Source organism: Glossina fuscipes, unplaced genomic scaffold (assembly GCF_014805625.2).
Source record: "Glossina fuscipes isolate IAEA_lab_2018 unplaced genomic scaffold, Yale_Gfus_2 91, whole genome shotgun sequence".
NCBI classification, from domain to species: domain Eukaryota; kingdom Metazoa; phylum Arthropoda; class Insecta; order Diptera; family Glossinidae; genus Glossina; species Glossina fuscipes.
In genome coordinates, this window is record NW_023998445.1 from 321,384 (window position 1) to 348,259 (window position 26,876).

Genomic DNA, 26,876 nt, shown 5'->3' on the forward strand with positions numbered 1-26,876 from the left:
ATAAAGTTCTAGTGGCAGCTAATTCGCAAATCAATCAGTTCAATGCGCTTATCTAAAGCTTGCTAATATTAACTGCTTAGAAAGGCCATCTATTTCGGCTTCAACCCTTTCGTGACATATGCCGGCACTCACTTACCGCACAATAACGGCTGATGCCATCTAAATGACCCCTTTCACATATGCCATATATGTTGACGACTACTTATGCCAACTATGGACAACAAACTATGGCGCGTCGCGAAAGGATTAAAAGCCTTAAAGGGAACTTTGGCTAGACATTTGGGGATACTTGCCTTTGGATACTCCTTTGGACATTTGCGCCTACACTGCGATAGCTCACTCTGTTTAATTTAAAAAAAAAAATAAAAATTTGCTTTTATTTGAAAGTTCTTCTTATGTACCACAGCTCCTGAAGTGGTTATCAAAAAATTCCTTGTCAAAAATCTTACGAGAACATTACGTGAATACCCCCTTCTCATATTCATTCAACGATCTTTCATAATTAAAACAATACGTGAAATGCTCAGCTGGTATTACGGTATCAATAATTTTCATTAAATTTTTCCACAAATATTAAAATTGTAACAAAAACGTTAAAAATTACGGATTATTTGCTTTAATTAATCAGAAATACTCGTGAAAAGACAGCATTTTTATACAAAGTGATGGAAAAAGATAAAATACTAATGGCTGTTGGTTTTACATTCGCAGCTGTAGTAGGAGCATATGTTTTCTGGAATCCTTCGGGTGCATCACGTTTACGTCAGCGTCGAGGTGAGATAGTAGGTCTGCACAACTTTGGCCAGACATGCTTTTTAAATACTCTACTGCAAGCTTTAGCAGCTTGTCCGCAATTTATCGCATGGTTGCAATTGTACAATAATGCGACACTGGGTCGCAAATATCTTATTAGCTCATTGCTAAATACTTTGGAAGTAATTAATGGCACCCACGCAACTTTACGCGGCAATCCTTACTCACCCAGGGATGTTTTGCACGCTTTGAACTTCTTGGGTCGGATTAGACTTCAGGAGGAACATGATGCCCACGAATTATTTCATATTATGCTGTCTTCATTAGAAGAGGAAGTTCATCGCCCAAAGCAAGTGTATTCCTTATCGGACGCTTTGCCTATAGGTGAGGATAACGGCAAGCTACTCAATCAGCCTTCAAGTGCCATGGTAACTGATTTTCTGTATGCTGGTAATGGTGAGGCCATCGGACTTCCACGCTTAGAACGCACACCTGATTCACCGGCATCCGTCGTCGAAAGGGAATTAGCGGGAGATCATTTGTCAATGAAAGCCGAACCAACCGATTTTCTGGAAGCTGATCTGCTTGCCATGCCCGCTCTTGGAGACCAAATCGACAGACGTAGTCGTTCAAAGCAAGTTATTAGCAAACGAGTATCTAATTCGTACCGGTCGTTCGAACGTTTAAGCCGCGGTCCCGGCAGGTTGTCTATTTGGCCTGAACAAATGCCTACACAAGTACCACATCCATTTCAAGGCACTCTAGGGACTCAAATCATTTGTAACGCCTGCGGCTTTAAGTCGACCGTGCGTTATGACAAATTTGATAGCATCACCTTAAATTTGCCCTTACAAAATCGTGCAGGTCTCAGTTTGGACCAATTGTTAAGCGATTACATAACATCGGAAGATGTTGCGGATGTCAAATGTGAAACATGCAAAGAAACCACTACTCACACGAAGTCTTTGACATTTGCGAAATTACCGGCTTGTCTCTGTATACATATTGCACGCACCATTTGGTTACCAACAGGGCAAGTGTGCAAGCGTCAAGATTATGTACATTTCCCTGAAAGCTTGTCAATGGCACCTTATACTTTCGTACAACCACATTTAAACAGTCAGACTGGTACTCCATGGGATTCTACTATGTCATTGCTATCTTCTAGTCTACCTATGAACAATTCGGGTGAATTATATGGAAGTGTGGTCAGTAAATTTGGACCTATGTTTCTTCGCAGTCCCTATCGCTTATTGGCTGTGGTCGTGCACTCAGGTGAAGCTAATTCCGGCCATTTTGTTACTTATAGAAGAGGTGCTCTGCATAACGCTCATCGTTGGTACTATACTTCCGACGCCGTGGTGCGAGATGTTTCAATTGATGAGGTTCTAGGTGTACCGGCATACTTAATATTCTATGACCGTCATTCTCAAAGGCGAATGCGTTAATTGGGTTTATTTGGGTTTAGTATTTTTTCGCATTTTCGAGTATTACTTTTGTCAAAGAACTCCTCTCCGTTTGACCACTACCTATACCACTTATCGTACGGGGATATACTTTCTTCGCGCGGATTTATGCAACGACGGGAAGGACTTAAGACAGGCGCAACTTATACTTTCGATTTAAGCTTTTCCGTCCGTTTATACGTCTTGATTCCTTGTCATTAACCTACAGATTTCAATTTTCAAGATATTTTGATGAACATTGACATTTCTTTCGTTTCAATTCGCGCCAATTAATCTAAGTTTGTCTATCCGTCCGTTTATCTTTTTTCTTGTATATATCGTCCAATACAAAGAATACAATTTTTGACACTTTTTCGTAAGACTACCTTTTTTTTGATATAAAGACGAACGTTTCGAATCAGTCTACTTTCTTGATCATGCCACAGCATGGCCTTGGTGAAACTATTCTCCAGCAGTGAAATTATCTTCGTTTAATGGAAACGCTACTATAGCCATCCAGTTGACTTGTTTCTTCCTAAGCGGTGTAGTCATCACAAAATTATCCCTATAACCGAATATTTGTAAGCCTTTGGGTTTATCATCTTTTAAAGAGCAATACCCGAATTCATAGGCACTTTTATATATGTACGTTCCTTCGTCTCTAAAAAACACATACTTTTTTCTTGTAGAAAAAATTATAATTAATAAAAATAATTATTATAAATTAAAGAGAAGAAAACGCAAAATACGTAGAATATCTCGAAAAAATTTTAAGTTTGGGAGAAATTTTGTATTCGTATGAGAAAAATTGGGGAGGAGATTGCTTAAAGCACACTTCGGGCCATATTTCCGTTTAAGTCTTCGCCTTTACGCCTTCATAGTCGCGCTGTGGCCGCTTACTATCCTAGCATGTTTGAAACAAATTGAAGAGACGAATCTGAAGTCTTCATCTAGTAGCTGCATCAATATAAATGGGGGAATGTGGGCAGGACATCAATGAAGTTATTAAGAATGAACTTCAAAATTTTCTGTAAAAAACTACATATCTGAGAACGACTAATGGGCGCGTTTATTTACTAATAGACAGTTCCTGTTGGCCTTTGAAATTTAAAATTTGTTCTATGTTCTTTAAAAATTAAGAAAAAGTACAGAGGTTTCATTGATAAAATTTTCGAATGCGTAGATTGTTATTCGCCCTTATCCCTGCGCAATGTCCCCTTAGCAATGAAGCACTACATTATAAATAATTCCTGTTACTATTTACTGCTTATTGATCAAATATTGCCAATGTGGATAAGATCGGCGCGTTACCTTAAGGATGAACGCGCGAGGCCCCTCATTATGATGCAGGTTACAACTTTAGTGCATCTATTTTAATTTATTGCCAAGATGATTTTGGGCTTTATCTCAAGTTTATTACAATTCCTCCGATGATGCAATCCCTAATGTTTCATATTTGGCTTTCAACAAGACTATGAAAAGCAATAAGCAATATCTGCTAGCGCGACACTGGATGTTGATCGAATATTTTCGAGTCGAACTGTCAAAAAGGTGAAATAACGCAGAGGTAGACAATATTTTTCCTCAACGGGCCAATTTTAATATTCTTATCAAACAGCGGCAGCCTTAAAAAGGTCTAATAGTGTAGGCATATACGACTCATTTGCAATATTGCTATGTGCGAGCAAGTTGAATTATTTGAAACTTTGAATGTTGCAGGTCGAATTCGATGAGTTCACGGCCTAACAGTTGCCTACGTTCAAATAGATCACTGCTAAACATCTTAACAATATAATAACATTTTTAAATTATTGAAACTTTTTCATTTATATATATCATATATCTTTAGTTTCGGATTCAAAACTCAAACGGTAGAGTTTTCAACACTGGCGTTCAAACGTTCTAAATCATCTGGCAGCTTTCAAATTCATGCTTCATGTAAATTTATTTACAGCCAATAGATAAAAGCTTCGCTTGATGGAAAAATTCGCTCAATCAATTATCCACCCAAAGACGCCTTCCGTCTATCGGAGTACAGTCTTCCGTCTATCGGAGACGCCTTCCAACTAGATTGAATGAAGGTCGTCTTTTCTGCAAAATTCAACTTTTCGTTACTTTTAGACAGCTTTCTGAAGTCGAGTTTATAGCACGGGAAATTAAGATGCTTAATAGACTCAACCCTACATATGACAAAATTTATTTAAAGACGATCGGCCAGACGTCATCTGGGGAGTAATCGTGTATGCAGGTGATTATCGTCTGGGTTTTTTAAAGAGAAAATTGATTATCGCCAAGAGTCTAACCAGGTACCATCGTCGCCAATACTTTCTCTCAAAAATTCCATATGATAAACAATAAATAACAAGCGAAATCAAATGAAAAAAAAATTATGTAAAATGCGTGTTAAGCTAAATTTACCCTAATTTAGCTCGATATTTAAAAAAAAAAATTGCATTTACTTTTATCAAATTTTTTTTTCTTCTTCTTTACAATTCACAAATTTCAGATTCATTTTTGAATTAAGAATTGATTTTTTAACAACCGTTTTTATTTTTCTTTTGCAACTGTTTTTTTTACAAATACAACTCTGTGGTAACTAGGCTTGGTTTGCGCTCAATACTAATGCAAATTTATTCTCAGCAGTAACAATTTCATTGTCGTCAGATTTGATGTAACTGAGAGAGCGCGTTTGGCGATAATCGCCAGAAAATTTACCTACATGATTAGATTCTCTTGGCGATTGTTGCTTAGTTCATTGTCGCCTGCTTAAATGATTAACCCCCTGATATAGGGGACGAAATGGTTGAAATGTAATATATAATCTTTTTTATATAAATGTATCAAAAATATAAATTCATCTCCCCTTGTACGTCTCCTGAATAGTTTTATACAATTTTTATTGATATATTTTGCGTGGCATGGGGGACGAGTGTCGCACAAAAGAATTATCTAAGCATCTTATTAAATTCAAACAACACTACAAATTTGATGTTAACCGATCTGAAATTTATTAGCTGCTTAAGATGACTTTTGTTGCATCAAAAATATTCATTATATAACCTGTATCATCAATTTATTTGTTATCATTATTGCTGCTGTTATCCCTTAAACTTAAACTCGAAAGAAGACCTTGATTTCAAACCTCAAAATGTTACTGGATGTATAGGTGTTTTATTGTTTACAGGCCTGATTCATTCCTCTTTTATATATCAAAGAACAAGAAGATTATATTCGGTCCTGACCGGATCTATCACACCCATCGGCGTAAAAATTAGAAGATCAAAATTCTCATGCCCTGATTTTTTCTATTTTCGAAATAAAAGTTTTTGTCGTATAGGCGTATGGGCATTGTCGGCATGTCCTGCTAAAAGTTTAAGGTATTCCCAAATTCTTCATTTTCGCTACCGGGACAATGTTTACCACAAATACTACACAGTTGCGCAGACGAACAGATTGGCCAATAAATTATGTATTTTATATTTTCCAAGCTTGTTTCTGCGCCTTGGAAAGGCATTGAAAAACAATTCAATTTTAATGCACTACAACATTGGGTGGTCGTGGTCAATTTGTTCTATTTTTATATAATTGCTACAGCATCACCCATGGAAAATGCGAACAAATTTTTGTACATTTATCCGCTATAGTTGATGAGTAATGACCAAAACCCTATTTTTTATTGCTGTTGAAAAATAGAGATATCCTCAGAGTTTACGTAGCACATTAGTTATATGCTTCAACCGGTTTGGCCCATTTTTAACACCAACCTGCAAGCAAGAAATTCCAATGTTTCAGCCAAATTTGAACTCGATAGCGGCAAGGAGAATGTTTACGAAAGGCATTACACAGACGGACAGATGGACATGCTGAAATTAATTTGTAATTTAATGCTGATCAAGAATATATACATATACGTGGTGGGGTCTCTGATGCACCTTTCTGGGCGTTACAAACGTTTCAGAAAACCAAGTATACCCTTCATCCTAATAAAGTAATTTTCAAAACATGCTTGAAAGCAGCTTTTAGAATATGTTTCACTTTTCATAGAAAATTTTAAAATCGAAAATTCACAAATTGTCGGCTTTATTTATTAACTTTTCTTTTTTTTTGTTCGTTTCTGTTTAAATAAAAACAAAATTCAATTTAAAGGAAAAATCTTGTTGTTGTTTTGAAAAATTATTGCAAATAATTTTAGTAAACACGCATTAACCGAACGATGAGCGAACGCGGTAAACTTTTAAAACATGAATCAAGCCATGGAGAGTCAAGCGATGATGAAGATTATCATGGACCGTTGATCAGATTGTCGGCTAGAAATTTGTCAATAGTTAAGACGAGTCACTGCTCCTGCGTTAATGCGATGGGAACGAACGGGAATGTCTGCAAATGTGATTCGAAAGTATATGATGTCAAGGCACGTACATCAAAGCAACTCTTGGAAGCCACACAAAGCGGCCGCAGCAGCAGTAGCGGCGATGAGGAAATTGAAAAAAGCCTACGACGTTCGCAATATTTGGGCATAAATATAACGCCGAGTTTTATTCACTCTCAAACTGATTATCAACGTGTCTTCATAAGTCGCGAAGCAGCTGTCGACTTTAATACGTCAGAATTGATGAAATGTTCACAATATTTACAAAAGGCGATCGAATTGCGTAGCAATTATATGCAAATGTCTAAACAAAACTATTCGCTTTCGGCGTACAATGCCATACAGGCGAAGAAAAATGGAAAATTGCGAAATTATTTCGAGACAAAAAAAACTGTAGAGCCTTCTAGCCGATATTATCTAAATTATGATCCTTGGAAAATTGACTTTCCACCAGATTTAAGTTTAAATTTAAAGATCAACAAGGGCGTGTTTGAAGTGTATGACTTAAAGACGAATCCAGTCTATGCTTTATATCCGAAATTGGAAGAATTCAGTAATGATTTGGGCGCTATGCTCGATCTTTTGGCGGATGGTCCTCTTAAAACATTTTGCTATAGACGTTTAACATACTTATCATCAAAATTTCAAATGCACGTTTTACTTAACGAAATGAAAGAGTTGGCTCAGCAGAAAGAAGTCGCTCATCGCGATTTTTACAATTTACATAAGGTCGACAATCATATACATGCGTCATCGTGTATGAATCAAAAGCATTTGTTACGTTTCATTAAGCGAGCTTTGAAGCAAACACCCGATCTGGAAGTTTGCGTCGTTGATGGGAAGCCTATGTCTTTGGCTGGCGTCTTTAAGGCAATGAATATTACAGCTTATGATCTCACAGTTGATAAATTGAATGTACATGCCGATCGGAATACATTTCAACGACCGGACGAATTTAAATATCGTTTTAATCCAACGGGTGACACTTTATTGCGTGAGGTTTTCTTAAAGACAGACAATTACGTAGATGGTTCATTTTTCGCCGAGATCATAAAGGAGGTCTTTATGGATTTGGAAGACTCTAAATATCAAAATGCGGAACTTAGATTATCCGTGTACGGGAAAAATATAAATGAATGGACCAAATTGGCGAAATGGGCTATCACGCATAATGTTCACAGTCACAATGTGCGGTGGTTAGTGCAAATAGCTCGAGGATTTGATAATTTGATAAAATATGAATTGGTTACGACATTTCAAGAATTCTTAATCAATATTTTCTCTCCGCTATTTGAGGCGACCATAGCACCGAACAAACATCCGGAATTGCACAGATTTTTAAAATTTGTTGTAGGCTTCGATTTAATAGGGTATGAAGCCATCCTCGAGGATTTGAAGTTGGATAGCGAGACGATACTACCCGAAAATTGGCGCGGACCCGAATCTCCGTCTTATGCCTATTATGTTTACTACCTTTTTGCGAATATATGCTGTTTAAATAATCTGCGACAGGCACGCGGTATGAATACTTTCGCCTTCCGCCCGCATAGTGGCGAAGAGGGCAGCTATCAACATTTAGTTTGCAGCTTTCTGACAGCACAAGGTATTTCACAAGGCCTTGTTTTGCGCAAGTGTCCCACTCTACAATATCTCTACTATTTGTGTCAAATTGGTATCGCGATGAGTCCCTTATCGAATAATTGTCTTGTGCTTAGTTACCATCGCAATCCAATGATGGACTTTTTCTCACGCGGACTTTTCATTTCATTATCAACCGACCATCCGTTACATTTTCATTTTACCCGCGAACCTTTAATGGAAGAATATAGCGTAGCTGCACAAGTCTGGAAATTTAGCTCTTGCGATATGTGCGAATTGGCTCGTAATAGTGCGTTAATGTGTGGCTTTCCGCATGAATTGAAAATCGAATGGCTGGGTCCGAATTATCAAGTCGAAGGATTGCTTGGCAATGATTTTTATCGCACTAATGTGCCCAACGTAAGAATTTCATATCGGACGGAAACTTTGGCTGAAGAGATAGCCAATGTGCTGAGCAACGACGATGCACAGGAAACGTTCTAACTAAAAGATGTAGAAGAAACAAGGAGAAAATAAAGATAGTCGAGGCGACTAACAAAATGATTATAAAATTATCAATAAAATCTAAAACTGAAACAATTCTTTTTTACCGGTACAGTCCTGTACATTCACATGCATACAATCTATAGTTAACATGATCTCTATATGGCAATTTATTTCATTGGAGATCCTCTAGAATTCTGGCTGCCACCATGTCCAATGTAAGAATGTTTACTTTCTCAGTTACGCCGTTTAGTCAAAAGTTGGCATTACCTCATTCGCCACTGTAAAACCCCTCATGAAAAATGTTTCTCTTTACAATTTAACTAAATGTTTCAGTTTCTGAAAAGTGGAAGAAGTCGATGATAAACTCGGGTCATCATCAGCATTCCCACAAAGGATTGCAAACTTCTTTACCTTATGGCCTTACGGCTGATTCGAGCTTTCTTCTTACGTGCGGCTACATCAGGATAAGAATAATTTGCAAATCATGTTGAACCTTGTCATACTATGATAAGTTATATTTTCCACCCCATTGTCTTACATTAAGGACGTATAGCGTCATTTTCTGCCTATTGCCGCCTAATATGGACGATCGTTCATTATATTTTTTCTACATTATCACTAGATTACTATTACTTTCAATTCGTAAATTTTACGCAATAGCTAAAAGTACTTGGAACATATTTTGATGCATGAGATATTTATAATTTATTGCAATTAAAAAAGTGAAGGAAGCTCTTTCAATGGGTTAAAAAACTGTATATATATTATTCATAGTACATGTGGGTATACATGCAGCATATATACAATATATATAGTATACACGGTAGATAGATATGTATAGCGTATATATCTCTATATTACACATATAGAATATAAATATATGTAGTATATATGTCTCTATACTATGCATATATGATAATGTATGTAGCATATATGCCTCTATACTATACATGTATATATGTATGCATATATTATATCGTAAATGTAGTATTCACATATGTCCACAAAACTTAATTAAAAAGCACACACTTGAAAAAAGGAGGTAAGCTTCTGCTAACTTAATGGATGAAATTAAATCTCTCATGCGATTTTTTCATAAACTCCATGCATTGAAATTTTTTCGTGTCTAACAAACACGCTTATATTAGCCTTTGACAGCAAGTTTAAGGCATATTTTTCGGCTCTCGTGGAGATAAAACATAATACGTAAATTCCAAATGGAAAAGTACTATAGCATTAGTTTTAAGTAATGAAAAGCAATTTCTTTTTCAATATTTTTCTATAGAAGACTTTTTTCTTTTTCTTTGTTTTAATCCCCTGGGAACTGCATTTTCATGCAAATTATGTGAAAACTTATCAAAGAGATCAGGTAAAAGGATTCATCGTCTTTAAATAAAAGAAATTCAAAAACCTTCCTTATACTTTGTGCAAAACAGACAATGGCGAAAGATCAAATTTGGAAATTCCTAAACACATTATATATACGCAGCTGGGAAAGTAACATATATATACTCTTAAGGGAGGATTTATATATATTGTTTTAACAATTGTTGTTGTTAAGGTTAACGGAGTCGTTGCTGCAAAAAAGTAAAAACTGGATTAACAAAATTTCGGCTATTGTTAGCTGAGAAAACGTAAAAACCATTTTCGTGAATGCATACGAAATTAAAATTTTACGCATAAAGCCATTTACTGTAAACAGTCGTCTGTGAAATTTCATTTATATTTTTCCCAAGTAACAGAAACGCCTCTTTCAAGGTGTAATTGTTTTCTAGAAGGTTCGATGCCGTAGCTAGAATCATATGACTACAAACTGCTTTATTCCTCTCAACCGTATAAGCAGAATTTTTAAACCTTTGTTTTTTTTTTGTGTATAGTCTTCCCTTTTTCTCTGCAAAACGGATTATGCATATATATATATGTATATATATATATATATTTCTCTCAATACAGACGTCGAACGTGCAAGAAAAGTCCTTTCAATCAAACTTTACTTCCTTTTATGCTAACTTTCCTTTTACAGAAGCCACATACGCGTTTGTTTTCCTCGGGATTTACCACCTTGGGATCTTCTATAAACTATGGACTTTTTGCAAAATTTCTCTCACTTAGTTACTAATTCCTATTCTTGGTCTTTAAAGATGAAAGCACATGCAAACAGGCTTTTCAAACTGTTTTTTTTTTTTCTAAAAACACTTGACGACTCCACTATTTGTCTCTTTCTTATTCTGCTTCTTGTCTTCTTTCATAGACCCCGTTTACGAATATTCTAGTACATTCTAGAAACATTTCGACAATTTCTCTTTCAATACTTCCTTATATAGTAATCCTTTTTTTCCATGAAACTTTGAAGATGTCGTAGCCATCTTTCAAATTTCCCCTTTTAGACGCTGCCTAGAACCTTCCATGATTATGCCATTCATCGTTCTTCTCTCTATAAGCGATGGAATTCAGTTTTTTTAATGAACTGCTCATTTTGTCATTCTTGACCACCATTTACTTCGAGGCATCAGATTACTAAACTCCGGAGGCTTTTCTTTTTAGGAAACTTTTAAATTATTCTAAACTTATTAATAAAATAGGTCATAAATCCACTGTTTCAACACATCGAAGTCTGCGCCGAAAATACTGGAGTCTTTGGCCTGACACAACCCTCCAATATCTAGCAAAACAAATGGCACAAATTTCTTTCTTCCGGAGAAGTTTAGCTATTGTTTTTTCATTTCAAGACTACGAAGAAAACTATTTTAATTTTTTTCTTTAATTACGCAACCTAACCTAAAATCGTTTTATTATAGGCTTATTATTCAATTTTACAAAAGGTAAAGTGTACATTATAAACCAAGTCCGTTTGAATAACATATCGAGAAAAAGAAACTAATTCAATCAGCTTTTTTTAAAGAAAGCTTCTAATTTGTTCCAGAGAAATGCAATATTTTTCGATTTCCAGACTATTAAGAATAACAATTTTTTTACTGTTACTTTTAGAACCTAACCTCAAATTGTTTTATTATTGTCTTATTTTTCCCCTTTAACCTAATAAAAGATGCAAAATGCTTTCCAAACCTTTTTCTAATTTTTCGTAAAACTTCATGTCAATTGTTCGCTGGAGAGAGAATAAAAACTGTACTTCTGGGAATTAACCTATTCGTAAAATCGTTCGGTTTTCCGCTTAAAAAAAAAAACGAAAAGGTACAAAAACGCTTTTCAACTTATTCTTCAACTCTTTCTTTTTTTCAAGGCGCTTTTAAATATCTTCCATAATCTCAGTCTAACCTAAAAATAATTTTTTAAAAACTCTGGCGTTTCAAACACTAAGGGTCATGAGAACCTACGAAATTGCGGTATTTCTCTGGAAGGTATCAATTTCTCAAAATTTCTTCGTAGTCGAAAGTCACCACCTCAGAAGAAAAAAGTTGCTTTCTCTTTAGAGGAATATTAATGGAATGTGCAAAAATCACTGGTTCTCCGTTTTTCCTCTCCACACACCTCGAACCCTTCCCAATTCAGTCACATCAAAGGACTCCTTTGACGAAACTGTTGCCCTAATTCTACAAAGTCCTAACAAAAAGCATTTTACGAATTTATGCACACGCCTTGCTAACTGTGCTTTACATGCCTTAAAAATTTTGTCTATTCTAGAATAAATTTTGCTAAAATAATATTTGCTATTTTTTTTTTCCAGCTTTCAAGCAAATATGAAAAAAAAATTAATTCTAAATTTTGTTTTTCTTTACGTTGTTCGCAATTTCATTTACAGGCCGGGGATTGTGCAATATGTTTTTTCCATTAACACATAATTGCAACAAGCCACGGCCTTCAAATAAACATGCTTTTCTTTACTGTGTCACTTACCCAAAAGGACTAAAGAGAAAAAAAAATTTTTTCTTTCTTTAAATGGCCAGCATAACCTCAAATTGCACTTTATTGTTTGGCGGCAAGTTAAAAAGAACCTTGTTTCCCATTCGGCGCAACAATTCTTAGAAAAAGAAATCATTAGTAAAAAAAATTAATGATAATTATATTGAACTTTTATATATAACTTGCCACTCGCATTCCGAAGTTGGCATGTGTATTCGGCAAACTTCTTTAGTAAATTGAAGCAAAGCGATATTCCGTTAAAACGGTAAATACCAGCGCAAGTTACTTCTTTGATTCCGTTTTTTCTCTTTTGTCTAAGATTGTTTGATTGCTTTGAATTTCAAATAACAAATGAAGATGAAAATCTCTTTTGAAAATTAGGCAAATGTGTGCCAAACGTAACACAAGGAAATTATTTAGGGTTACCAAATCTACAAAGATTTTTTTAGGGTTTTCGTTTTCATTTTTTTTTTGTAAAAAGTTATAATATTAAAATATGTCCTCGTAAATCTAATATGTATTATTTGTTTTTCGATTTATTAAATTAAATTACACAAATATATCGTAAGAATTTGTACAATTCCTAAAACTATGTAAATATATACGATTGATTGCAGTAAGAAAAAGAAAAGTTATTGTAATTATAAAATACGTATGGAAATATTTAAAAACTAGTATGTTATCGTAGTTTATACCACAGTAATAGCAAGTTTCTAAATACGGTATTTATAAAACCTATGACTTTATCTAATAGAACTAAGTTTACTGCTTTACAAAATGAAAGATTTTTTTCTATTCTTTATTGAATTTTATAAAAAACAAACCTTTACATGATAAATGAGTTCAAAGTTTTTGTTTCTTTACATTTCCTCCATTTTTCTACAGCAAAGATGATATTTGAAGAGAACTACGACAAAAGAAAGCTTCATATCGTAATAATAGCTAAAATGAACACGAGGGACAAATGGAAATGAAACAATTTAAGATAATATGTTTTTCGTCTCTGTCTGCTATATCAATTTTATTTATTAAGCTTTTGGTTTGAAATGGTCATTTGGCATGATTTAATATTTCTGAGTTACGGTCATGGTATTTCTCTCCATGCCTGAAAATTTGCTCATTTTGTTTCATATTTTAAAACATGACTGGCCTGCAGCAAGTGCGCTCTAAGAGCAAATTTAAAAATAAATAATGTTAAATAAAATTTTTTTATATATTTCATTAGATTTATCATATGTAATTTTCTTTTTTATTTTTGCGCACTTTTAGAAATTGAAACAGTTCTTCAGTTCGCAAGTAATAAGAAAACATATGTTAATTGGTCATTGCAAGTTTACATAGCAACCTCCCTCTGTGAGATTTTTTAATACTTTCTGTAAGGTGACCAAGGCGGCGAGTTTATACATATATATATATGCACGTTTTTAGTCTATTCACCATATACAATATTATATACAAGATCAAAATGATAGTTGGGCACTCAATCATTTTTGGCAATTTTTTTATTTATTATAAGCGACCCTGTGCTTTGCCTTTCAACAGTGAATTTAGCGAGGGTTTTGTTTAATTTGATAATAAAAAATTATGCCGGTTTAGGCTAACTTGTAAAATAAAATAAATTAAGAAATTTTATAATCGCGAATTTTATCTATTGTTCCATATTTTCGATGATATAGTTTTTTGTTTCAATCGATTTCCGCAAGGAAATCAACTCTTCAGGTCTGCAAATAAACTAATAGAAACATGGAAGTTCAGTATTCTCAGCATTCGAAGATTTCGCTTCTAAACGCCTTACATTAACAAGACCTGCAGCGGCATCAGAGACTTCAACTTCTTCTGCTCCACATTCGATGGCATCTTCTGTAGCTAACTCCTCAATATTTTTTGATGAAACAAAACGCTCCTTACTGACGGTTGCTGCTGTTCATGTGGATAACCTTTTTCAAACATAGAAGTGTGCCTAAAGAATTTTCAAATTCAACTGGTTACAGCTGTTAATCTGAAAAAGACTTTCTAGAATCGAAAGGCAGTTGACGTTACAATTTAATATTTTGTTTACTAGCTTGTATCTAAAGGAATACCAAATTTTGTAGCGTGGAGTTTATTTTGTCGAAAATATTGAAAGTGCTTAGAGAAAGGGTTTACCTGAATACTCGTGTTGCTTCTTTTACTTACTTAGGTGCTGGTAAACCGAACAAACATATATTTTAATATTTTCATGAATCTTAAATGATAATAAAATATAATATTATTTTTTATATTAATTATCGAAACAGTAAATATATTAATTTCCTTTCTGCGACAACCTTACGCTGATCACATCCTTAAGTTGGTCACAATCTTTTGTGGGAAAAAAGGCTCGATACTTAGATTATATCTTACACATACACATGCAATAAATATAACCAGAGAATAAATTCTTTTCTTTTAAAGCGCACTTGAGATTTGAAGCCACTCGGGCGGATAACTTGTAAAATGAAATAAGTTTAGTTGGCGTATTTTCCACAACACTATACATACATCTAGAGGAGATGATAGAAGAGCAAAAGCGACCAAACCAAGTAAGAAGAATCGGTCACAATCAGGAGACCATTAAAAAGAATAACAATTTCTTCTATATATATTTTTATATATATTAATAAAGCTATTTTAAGTATATAATAAGACTATTATATAAATAAAGCTATTAATATTTAAATATAAATTATATAAAATATAACAAATATCAATTTATTTATTTATATACTTATTTCATTTAATGATAACATAAATTACAAACTAGAAATTATTTGATTCGTAAATGTACACACACACGCTCGCTCACGCTTCTTCTTTACGTAAATAAATTTGTGATATTTGCTAAATTTGGAGTTTACAGTAAGAATATTGTAACATAATTTGACAACGCATAACGCCGGCATTGTTAATTAAAATATCTAAATGTGACTGTTCTTTTTTGAATCTGAAATTGATTAAAGTAAAATTTGCATCATATTTGCACTAATGTGTGATTGTAGTTACTCGTCTACAAATTTATGTATAGAATCCATAGAGGGTAAATCGCATTTACGACAATAAACATTTTTATTGCGAGTTTCTAAAACAATCTCTTGGCGTGCCTAAAAACCGAGTCTATTTTAGTCTAATCTTGTTAACTATTCTTAAATGCATACCTCTTCTCGCTTTTTCATGTCTCGACATGCCATATAAACTTTTGCTCCCCGTTTGGCTAGTTCTCGAACCGTTTCTTTGCATATTCCTGTGTTTGAATCCGTAACAATGATGACTTTACCGTCAGCACGGTTTGGTTTATCAAATTTGCCGCCTTGCATTAGGTCCCTATGATAAATAGAAAAAAAAGGTGAAATCTATTTTTCTATTAAACTTTTTTTCCTTTACTTGACGACGCAAGCTATGCCCACAGCTGTGCCGGTTACACTTAACCAAAATATTGGACGACTCTTGGACGGGTGAGGGACATTTCATACTATATGCGGGCAGTTATACGGACAGATTGGTTGTTATCAGTAAGGAAGCAAAATACTTCCTTCCAAACTGTATAATTATAAAAGCTTTCTTTCACAAACTTGCTCAATTTCTGCCATTTCTGTCTACGCCTTCCCTCTGGCATGCTTACTGCGATAATGGCTACACACTTTTCATAGAAGCAACGATGCTTCGAAATATATTTTTAAGGAGTCGCTCCTCAAACATAGGAAAAACTTTATTTAAATATAGATATTTACCTTAAGAAAGAGTCGTGTTAGGTATATTTTACAAAAAAAATTCGAAGCAATTCATGCTAAACCTTGTTGTAGGAGTTGTTGTTGTTGTTGTTGTTGTTCTAGTTGTATCAAAAATCTGAAATAGTAACTATTTAAAAAAAGGCGCAGATCGTAAGTTAGCTTGAAGATGACGTTTAGAAGCTGAAAAGAAAACTATTCTTAAGGCCTTCAACGTTTGCGTTCAGGCGTTTGCGGAAAATACATTCAATCATTTTCACTTTTCATTCATCCGAAGGAATAATTGATTTTGTATAGACTAAAATATATATTTTTTTTCCCAAAGGTTGATTTTCTTTCTTTTCGCATATTAAGTTCCACCCCCAAGTTCATTCCACAAATTAAGTTCCACATCTGGGTTTTGTTCCCAATGATATCCGACAAATTCGCAAAAATATAAAAGAAAAAAGAACGTATATATAAAAATCAAGAAACATAAGCGAAACTTGGGAATAGTTATATTTCATTTCCAAAATAAGATAAGGTTCGAATTGTCCTTTTTCTTTCACATATAACATAACGCATTTTACAACGGTTTTCTTTTAGATTTTGCGCAACATATTCTACACAATCTTATCTGGGGCCTTAGTAACGGCTGCTCTATATGTAATGAATTTACAGAAATGCTTGCATTATTTTATATTTTCTCGACCTGACAGTAACATCGGATATTTTGCCTTTTCGTTGTAGCAGGAAGGCGCCCTCCCGATCACTCTGTAACCTGCTATTAACACTAGTGTAGCATTACTAATTTCAATTGAGAGCAAATTTGACTTTGGTTCTTAATTACAATTTAATTTTATGCGAACTAATTACGTAAAACTGAACAGTAAAAAATAAAAGTCTAAAGTTCAATGAAATTGCAAGATTTTGCATTGTACCCCTAACGCATAATGGGCTAACGCTAAAACTGAATCTTTGGTAGTCATAGTATATTTGCGTTTCTCCCACACATACGTATTTTTCGGTCTAAATTTTGATTACGTTGCTCGTCCTAACTTTGCAATCCTTCCCCATATCGGAAAAAACATCTTGCATTGCCAGCAATATCAATCATAGTTCTTTTTCTTACAAATTGCCTATTCATCATTGAACTCTTCAATAGACTATCTTCGACTACTTGTCTTGAACAATTGAATGCAATTGAACTAAAATTTATCTTAATCGAATTAATCGCTTGCAATGTGGCATAAGCAACTAATGATTAGAAGTTTTTCTTTGATATGTCTTTAATCCACAAATTTTGTTCATTACTTGAATTTTATGTATTGCCTGGAATATTGGAATTCATGAATTTTTTTTCATTAATCAACTTTAAAAAGCTTATTTATTTTCCCATTAATTTTTCTATGAGAGAAAACTTATATAATATATATGTATATATATATATATTGGGTGGGCGTGGCTACTTTGTTCATGTCGTGTCTGTTATCCATTCAACTTCATTTCGGCTGCCAAGGCGAGACAAAGAATCGCGTACATTACGCGATGTTCAGTCAAATAAGACAAAATTTTCACAAATCGTATAATTTCTTTTTTCACAGGTTCAGCTACTTGCAGAAGATTTGTTTTTTTAATGACACAGAAAAGGTGTTCGGTTATTATATTCCTATTTAGATGACCATAAACTTACCTTAGCCTATGGAAGTAACGCATTCTGCTGAAGCGGAGGCATGGAGGCGTGTGCTTGTTTTTTAGTCTAAAATGAAATCAAAAGAAATGAATAAATTATATAACATAATAAGTAAAGATAAATGCAAACTTACCAATGGCACACAGCGAATCTTACATCACATGATCCGGTTAGTGGAGAGTTGGACTTCATTTTTTTTTTATGTGAAATAGAAGAAATAAATAAGTAATATACAAAAATATTTATATAATATTATAATTACCTTTACTCTGCTGCGGACTTTAATTTAATTATTATTATTATATTTTTCTATATATTAAATTGATTAAGTGGCGGACCTTCATACCTTATGATGAGGCGACATCTCTTGTTTTTTAATTTAAAATTAAATAGAAATAAGTAAATAAGTTATAAATAAAAATATTGTTTCTTAATATATATACCTTCACTTTACTGCATTTAATACACAATTCCTTGTTGAAATGCTGATCGATGTCCTGCATTTTGTAAACTAAAATATAATAAAAATAAATGAATAAAGGTTGAAATATATTTAATATATTACAGGAATATATTATAGGAATATATAATATTTTAATAGTTTACCTTAGAATGACGTTATGTTGTGTCTACCGTCTCTCTCAAATTTCTCCCTGTCAGCAGCATGCACAACGCGTATCCAAATAAATTTATCCGGCTTTGAGCCGGACTCTCCTCCAGTAGCGCTGGCTATGCTGTTGATAAGGACGCATGCAACGCGTAGCAGAGCTTAAGTCAGTCTCGTCTTTTATTATGCCGATAGATTCAGAGTCATTTTCTGAATTTATGTCTAGCCTGTTCGCCTGTCTGATATATGTCCATTAAAATTTATGTTCAAGGGATACTTTGATGAAGTTTGGTACATTGATTAAACGCTTTTGGAAATGGTTGCGATCGGTCCACTTACTGGGCCACTCCCCATTCTGTTTGGAATTTTTATACAAACTATTGAGAATAATAGACGCTTATTCTCAGATATAGGCAATTTTTATACGCTTATTCTCAGATGCAGGCAATTTTTATACAAATACATGTTCAAGTATTGAAAATTGTAAACAAATAGGAGTATTTCCAAATTGGTGTCAAAACTTTGGAGCAGTTGGCGCAATTTCGCTTTCGTATAACCGTTCCTACGAAAATTGAAACTTTACATGGTGAAAAGGTCGAATTTCAAATACTTCATGGCGAACATTAGTTCACAATAGTAAATTGACAAAGAAATCTACCTTCCCGAATTTGGACCGCGTAAAACATGAATTTGACTCCCTTTTTCTACACTGCTCTCAGTTATTAATGCATTGTTATGCAAAAGTTGGCTACAATGGTAGCTGAGTAACATCTTGGCAATAATCTTCTAAAAAAAAATGAGGTGAGAGCTTTTTAAATTTAAAGTCTCATGTAAATAAGTTTATCAATCATTTTTTAATTTTTTCGATAGCAATTTTGGTCTTTTTAAGAAAAAAGATTTTTTATTAACATTATTAAATCTTCAGATTTTTATTTGTTTCATTTCCACTTCATTTTCATTGTACGAAAATTTTGTTGCTATATTGGCAGACACGCAAAATCTTAAATGTAAATAAAACTTTTTTTGCACAGCTTGAAATTCAGTTGCTCCAAAAGAAAAACAAAAGCCTAAGTGCGTGTGTGATTAAAAATGGACAAATCGGAACACAGAACAATTGTAAGGTTTTTAACTCTGAACGATTATCCACCAAAAGAAATACACAAACGAATGGTGGGAGTTTATAAGGAATCTGCTCCAGAATTTTTAACAATCAGAAAATGGATGGCCGAATTTAAACGCGGTTGTAGTTCGGTCGAAGATGATCCACCAGAAAGAGTTCCTAAAATTGAGGATACAGAGGAATAAAAATAGAAAAACAAACATGCATCTGTTTGTTACTATTATTATAATGAAAATGTGTTTAGATATTTGATAAAAGCAATAAATGCCGAGTTTTTCCCTTTTTTTCTTAAATTGTTTACATTGCGCGTTGCCATATCTAAGTAATTTTTTGTAAGCATGTAACAATACAATTTTTTTGTGTTGGCAAACTATAGAATATTTTTAAATCCTATGAACTGTATTTAATTAAACCATTTCATTTTTGAATTTTGGACGTAAGAGGTTTTTCTCTAAATGTCTATAATAAACCAAAAAAACCGTATCACTCGTTCACATTTTTTGAAAATTTTTTTTATAAATTTAATTTTAATTATTTTTATTTCTTCGCGATTTAGGTTGCCGCACTTTCGTTGCCGAAATCCAATAAATCGAGATGTAACCGCAAAATTTCCGGTTTATCCAATTCAAATTTTTTTTCATATTCCTCCATAATTTTCAGAAGTTGTGTACGCTGCAGTGCGATCTCTTGTAATTTTTTACGATGCTCAACATTCTCTTGCAATACTTGATCCAATTGTTCCCTTTGATAATCCAACTGAAGTTGTAAGTAACGTATCCGATTGCCATTTAAATGCATGCGTATCGGTCGTGTGAGCTCTTTGGGAGATTTATTCCACATTTTCCTAAATATATTATAAAACAGAATTTCAGAAACAATTTGTAAAATATCCAATCCTTCACTTAAATTTACCAATCCTTCCCTTCGTATTCTTTAAATTTTTCTTTGTACATCTCCAAAGATATTAAACTTTCCGAAACACCGCTGCCCAACCAGAAATCATTCCACTTTTTTAAGAGTTTCTCTAACAGCTTCTGACGCATATGTCCAATTACAGTTTCCATGTTTTTTATTTGAAGATCATCACTCTTTAAGAGGGCTCTGTTAAATGGCTGCAGATGTGCAGCATTTAAAGAAAACACCATTTCGCGGTATAATTGTTCGTAAGTTTTTCGTGCATTTTCGCCAAAATCCTTAAAACGATCATACTGAGCTGCTAGGTCTTGATGTGTTGGGGTTTTATTCTCACCTTCAGTTTGAATAGACATGATATTATTTACTTTATCTAAATTTTTTAGTTTTACGAAAATTATAATAATTGCTTTTACTTATTCTTTTTTAAGAATTGCCAGAGTTGATTTTTTCTTCAATTCTGCTTTGGAGCTAACAGTGTTGCCATCTTTATTCTTTAATCTATTACAATTCTACATTTGTGCTTTTGTCATTTCTCTCTTGGTAATTGACGCCATTTGCAATTTCTATGTTACCTACTCGCGCATTTTTTCTTAGTTGTTTTTTCCGCTTGTTTTGTGTAAGTGAAGCCGCATAAAGAATTTATGTTCTTTTATTGAAGAGAAAAAAAACGGAAAATAATAAAAAAAAAATTTACTAAATACAGAAAAATAGAAAAAAGCAAAAATTTAAGTGTGAAGTGTTTGCAAATATTAATACAAATCTAAATCTCTTTTGTTTTAAGGCAAATAGTTGAGTCAAATCAAAGGTGAGTAGATTATGTACAGCTTGAGGAAGAAGAATTTAAGAAAAATGTGTGAAAAACGTAACAAACTGTGCAACAATCAACAAAATGGCATTAATTATTTAAGAAATGAATAGAATTTCATCAATTTAGTATTTTCTCTCCCTATACATATATATGTATAAATATGTGTACGACTTATATCAAATTGCTTTGATATTGTTTGCCTCGCGTATTGCTTGCCCTCATAATAATTGGCAAATCAACGCTTCAGTGCCTTTTGGAAGCTTCTTTTATATTACAAACCGCTGCCACTGGTTTTTGGTGCTATTATTGTGTAGTATTTCATTTTATTTTTTGTTTTTAACTTGAATGTATTCTAGTTTTTATCGGAGCAATCTTTCCTTTTTTTTGCTTTGTCATCTTAGGTTCACTAGAGCCACCCAACCACCTAATTTTAACAGCATAAATAAATGTTTTTGCATATATTTATGTATATATATATATATATATATATGTCACTATTCCTTCTTAGTCGTTGTAAAATCTTTTCCTCGTGTTTCTACACAGAGATTCATTTTATTCGCCCGGTTTATTTTTTCTTGAAAAATTTGTGTTTTAACCTCTGTATACTTAGATGTTTTCTTTACGCAAGCGTTAAATGAAATGTAATCAGCGTTGCATCGTGTCTGACAACTGGTAAAGAAGTAATTATTTGAAATGATTATGACATTAAGTGTTATTTATAATGTGGGCCCTTAATGAAAAATATTGGAAACATTTTGTTACCAGGATATAAATATTATAGAACGATTTCTCATTTTACTTTGATCACGTTTGGTAAAAATATGATGATTGAGAGCGATGCGCTTTTCTTCTTAATTGTAATGATAAGCTACTTATCGTCACTTTGCCTTCGGTAAAAAGAAGTTTTTTTCTTTTTCGTTAACACACACATGCATGAATAGTGAATTTTTCCTTTACGCAATGCTCATTTTATTTGTTAATTAGTTTTGGCTCGAGAGTTTGGCTTAAGATTTTCGATTCATATCGTGAAGTTTTCTCTGTATGTGCTCTATGAGAGATTGGAAAGCATGCATGAAACTTGTATAGTAAAGCGAAGACAAGATTTTATAGTTCGTATTATATTAATTATATAAAATTTGCAAAAGTTGTGTCTAAATCAATTTAGCTCCAACGTATCAGCATAGCATTTATTCGTATCTCTGGAATATGGAAATTTCTCTGATTAGATGCAAAGTTGAAACAGCTATGAAAACCTAACCACAGACGCAGGCGCAAAAGCCCGCCTAAAATTTTGCTAAAATGCTAAAATGTTAAAGAAGAAGAAGAAAAAAAGATAAGCATTTCTGAAAGGTTTGAATCTATACATTTTAAAAACATACCTTCACCTGTGAGTGTTTTTCAAATTTTTTGAACATTTTTTAAAGCATATGTTCATCTCTTTTTTGGATACGTCAAATATCTATCAAGCATCAGAAACCTTATAAACTATACGCATTCTGATTTGACTATGCGCTTATATCTGTGCGGTCATTAACTGGGGTTATGATTATCGGCTAAAAGATTCTTCACATTTTTGTCATGTCAATTTCGAAGGCTACCAATATTTGATTTGAGGGTTCGCCTACAAATAGCAAAAATGTTTCTTACGATTTATTAATATTTATTATTTAAGATAGAGTTCTCCTCGACGTCTCTTTGACGCAAGCCCAGTTCTGTTTTCAGTTCCTTCAAAAAGAGAAGAAAGGTTAATGCCTGCCATTTTATACATTTTCATCAGGATAGCTTTGAAGATCAAGTATACAGGTTCTAGGATTAGTTTAAATTTACGGCCTCCCCAATCCTAGTTGGAATGTTAATTTTTTTCTCCTCATTTATATCAAATGCCTACCGTAACAATTAAATCAATCTGTCATTTTGTTTGGATGCAGTAGGAACTCGATCTGTAAAGCAAATCGGCAAAACCCTTAACTTTTTCAAATAAGATCGTAACTGCGACGTTAAAACTCTCACTCAAACAATTTTGAATCGGGGCATGTACGCTCGAAATTAGCAAAGATTTCCTGTAAGATGGCTTAAGATCTCGACTAATTCCTTCAATTAAGCAGTAAACTGTGTCGACCTCTACAGCGTTATATTAGTACGCTCGTCTAACAAAGAGTGTGTGTAGTATGATATTACTTTGTAATGAAATGTTTTGACAAAATGATGAAAATGATGAAAAATATTTTCTAGTAAACATTATTATGACAAGTACACATTCATAAAAATAAAATTTTGATAAGGAACTGCGATAAGGACGGATGGACGGATCATGACGTATGTAGTCGTCATGACTACTTAACTTGTTAAGATGGAGACAAAGTCTTTAAACTCTCATTAAGAAATTTCTCATCTTTTTGAAAGCCTTGAAATGTGCGGACGTTTACCTAGAATTAACAACACAAACCACAAAGTCGGTTAACTTCTTAAATTAATTTATTTATTTCTATATTTAAGTAGGAGAAAACAAAAACTTAACTACAACATTTCGACTGTGCAGTTCCTTACCAATGAGACGAATTATAATACTCTTAAGCATATATACTTATTATTAAGATTTAGGGAAAGGCAAAATACTAGAATATTCGAGTAAATAGTACTTGGTAGAGTACTGGGATAGCGGACATAATTACAACAAATTACCCAAATGTTACCTTAAACTGCTGCTAAGAAATTTCTTTGTCATGAGGTTATATAAAAAATGCCTGCGGGTATATGCGATACCCACTCATTTTTTATTATACCAATCGATCTAGAAGGTGATCGTACATGTCTGCCTGGCTTGAATTCTTTTGTAAATATTTCGCGTATTGGGCCAAAGGCTAACTCTATTGAAAATGATTCGAATCGGATCACTTTTTCGGCCACTTCGCCTATGAAGTCTTATTTTGAAAAGTCGTTATATGAATAACTCTATAAAACGAGATGGTGTAGAGTACTTAAAGGTCGGTCGGATCGTGGCCACCATAATGTTTTTACGTATTTTCAACTTACTTCCAGATTCGCTTAGCCACCTCCTCGGTATTCATTGAAATCATGAGTAAGCTTTTTAACAAAAATAAACCAAAAAAAAAATAAAAAAATAAATTACAATTGAGAAAATCAACGACTTGAGTAATGGTCGTCTTTGTTAGTCAATTAGTAATGTATTTGCAGGCATCAGTTTCACAATTTTGCTCTTTTCTCGGTTCGATAGAATTAAATTAAATTAAGTGAAACTATACAGATGGGCTTTTGGGCCTTTTGGGAATAATAGAATTGAAACTTTTAAACTTTCCTAAAGGAGTAGTCCCATCTTATGAATTAGTTCAAATGAATCAAAATAAATTTACTCTGCTTTAGAGTCATGCCATTTTGACTTTGATTACTTTTCTGCAACGACTTGAGTTGAGCCCATATTTAAACTTATTTTCCTAAAAATACACTTGGAAGAAAATCCTGCCTATTGGTGCTCTATGCTGAGGATTAATAAATCTAATAAACTCTTACGGTAAGTCCTACCATATCATGATCACTGAAGAAACATACTAGAAAAGCAGTTTATATTCGCCAATGAAATAGCAAGAAATAGTAAGACGGACGGAAGGATATGGATATAGGGACTTGAAATCTTTACTTGATCTTGACTTGAGGTATAGGGACGCACAACAAAAACATTTGGAAATATTCATTCTAAATTGTATACAATATTGTGTTCATGTCATGTATTGACCTTTTACTGTTTAATCTTTAAAGGGATCACATCTGGCTTTGCTTTCTCTCTCGCTCTATCAAAAAGTGAAGAAATTCTTAATATGAGAAATATTTTCTGTTTCGTTAACAAATGATTCATAAAATTGTTTGTAATTTTTTTAGGCAAATAAACAGACAGACAGACAGACATACGAACAAACATCTCTCTGCTTAGGTCATGTTTAGGTATTTAAAGTAATTGCTTTTGCCATTGATGATGTGTGCATTTGTCGATAAGATTATGTGCATATACTTATCGTTTGTTTATACTGATTCCGACAGGTTGGCCGATGTTCAAGCAAATTCGGTTCATTTTTTTTATTTTTTTTAGTTTAGTTATTTAACTACATTTGTTAGTGGGCACACACACGCACACACGACTCTCCTGCACTAATATACTTTAATGTTGCTCTGCTTACATATACATGTTTTTTTTTTGATTATGTTGTTATTCTTGTGTATTCGCATTATTATTTATAAATTCGGTGAATAAATTTATTACAAAATATTGAAGTTGTTCGACATTGAACAATGGATTCCTTTAGAATTTAAGATGTAATTGGCTATAGACTAATGCGCGCGCTTGCATTTGTGTATGCGTGTGTTTATTTGGGTGCTTTAATGTAATTTTTGTTTGTTATAATCTTTCTTCATTATCATCATTTTTTATAACAAATCATCTCTCCCTCTGTCTCTCTCTCTCTCATCCTCTCTTGATTTCACTATCTCTCTGCCACCATTCACATCATTATGTTATTTATTTTCATCCTATTGAGGTTATAGAACAAAGCGAATAAATGGGTGTATATAACAAGCAGTTAGCTAGGTTTTGCTAGCATGTAGCGCATAGCGAAGCAATAAAACATGAAGTGCTTGCGTAAAATAAACCAAGTATTGCGAAAAAATACCTTAAATGGTTTTAACCACCAAATTCGGTTATAATATATATATATATATATATATATAATATATGCTCTGACCCCCACCATAGTTTCACTTTATTAATGAAAACGCAACCACATTTGTGCATAACTTTTTTTTTTTTGCTTTTTGTGTTTGTTTTTTTTTTTTTTCCAATATTAACTATTGTTAAAAAAACAATGATTATGTTGTTATTTTTTATCTTTTTGTTTTTTTTCTCATTTGTTTTTCCAGCTTGAGAATTTATCTGAAAGCCTGTTGATTACGTACCGTGTGTAGTCCCTGTATTCTCGCTATATTCGCACTTGAACTTGTTGTTAGCTCGTGTTATTGTTGTTGTCTGGTTGCTGTAAACTAAAACAAAAAAAAAAAAAAAAACAAAAAAAAAACAAAAAAAGAAAAGAAAAGAAAAAACTCAATTGTCGCTACAAATGACAAGTAAGTAGTTCAAAGTCTTTTCAATAAATCTTTACCATATTTTGGTTCGAGAGAGTGAATCGAAAAAAATAAATAAAATAAAATAAAAAAAATTAAAAAAAAAAAAAAATGTAAACTTTAAACTTCTATTAGTTTGGTTTTGTTGTTGAAAAGTTTAAAACTTGAATGCTTGTCCTTTTTTTTTTTTTTCTTTTAAGAAACATTTTGTCAAGTTAACTAACCAGATAATCTTCAATTTCTTCTAAGAATCACTAAGAGTTGTATGCTTATTTAATGTTTAATTTGAAAATGATGACAACTTTTCTCTATTTTTACTGATGTTTTTTATTTTAAGTAAGTTTAGATAGTCATTACCAGGCATTCGAATG

General features: G+C 33.1%; 4 protein-coding genes and 1 long non-coding RNA gene across 7 annotated transcripts in view; 3 read left to right on the plus strand and 2 right to left on the minus strand.

The window, feature by feature from the left end:
• The first annotated feature begins 665 nt into the window (after positions 1–665).
• On the plus strand, positions 666–2,201 carry LOC119638645 (ubiquitin carboxyl-terminal hydrolase 30 homolog). The gene has a single exon (XM_038035548.1). The coding sequence runs from the start codon at positions 666–668 to the stop codon at positions 2,199–2,201; it is 1,536 nt and encodes a 511-aa protein (XP_037891476.1).
• A 4,210-nt stretch (positions 2,202–6,411) lies between these two features.
• On the plus strand, positions 6,412–8,775 carry LOC119638595 (AMP deaminase 2-like). Its single transcript, XM_038035462.1, has one exon. It carries the CDS (start codon positions 6,412–6,414, stop codon positions 8,647–8,649), a length of 2,238 nt encoding a protein of 745 aa, XP_037891390.1. The 3' UTR covers positions 8,650–8,775.
• Positions 8,776–18,209: 9,434 nt separating this feature from the next.
• On the minus strand, positions 18,210–18,623 carry LOC119638609. The gene is made up of 3 exons (XR_005247460.1): positions 18,535–18,623; positions 18,372–18,439; positions 18,210–18,294 (listed from the first exon to the last, which is right to left on the minus strand). It is a non-coding gene; the product is annotated as an uncharacterized LOC119638609 (long non-coding RNA).
• Positions 18,624–20,184: 1,561 nt separating this feature from the next.
• On the minus strand, positions 20,185–21,009 carry LOC119638640. Its single transcript, XM_038035539.1, has 3 exons — positions 20,984–21,009; positions 20,568–20,904; positions 20,185–20,499 (listed from the first exon to the last, which is right to left on the minus strand). The coding sequence occupies exons 2-3, from the start codon at positions 20,798–20,800 to the stop codon at positions 20,208–20,210; spliced, it is 525 nt and encodes a 174-aa protein (XP_037891467.1). The 5' UTR covers positions 20,801–20,904; positions 20,984–21,009; the 3' UTR covers positions 20,185–20,207.
• Positions 21,010–21,142: 133 nt separating this feature from the next.
• LOC119638641 (heterogeneous nuclear ribonucleoprotein K) overlaps positions 21,143–26,876 on the plus strand; it is a 78,528-nt gene continuing 72,794 nt past the window's right edge. Inside the window, exon 1 of one of the 3 annotated variants that reach the window (XM_038035542.1) lies at positions 21,143–21,375. Coding sequence is in view for 2 of the 3 variants with exons in the window: in XM_038035541.1 (XP_037891469.1) it covers positions 26,502–26,508 (7 nt within the window). In the remaining variant the exon portion in view is untranslated. Of the gene's footprint in view, positions 21,376–26,471; positions 26,509–26,876 lie in introns of those variants that run through there. The other 2 variants (XM_038035541.1, XM_038035540.1) reach the window with 2 other exon arrangements.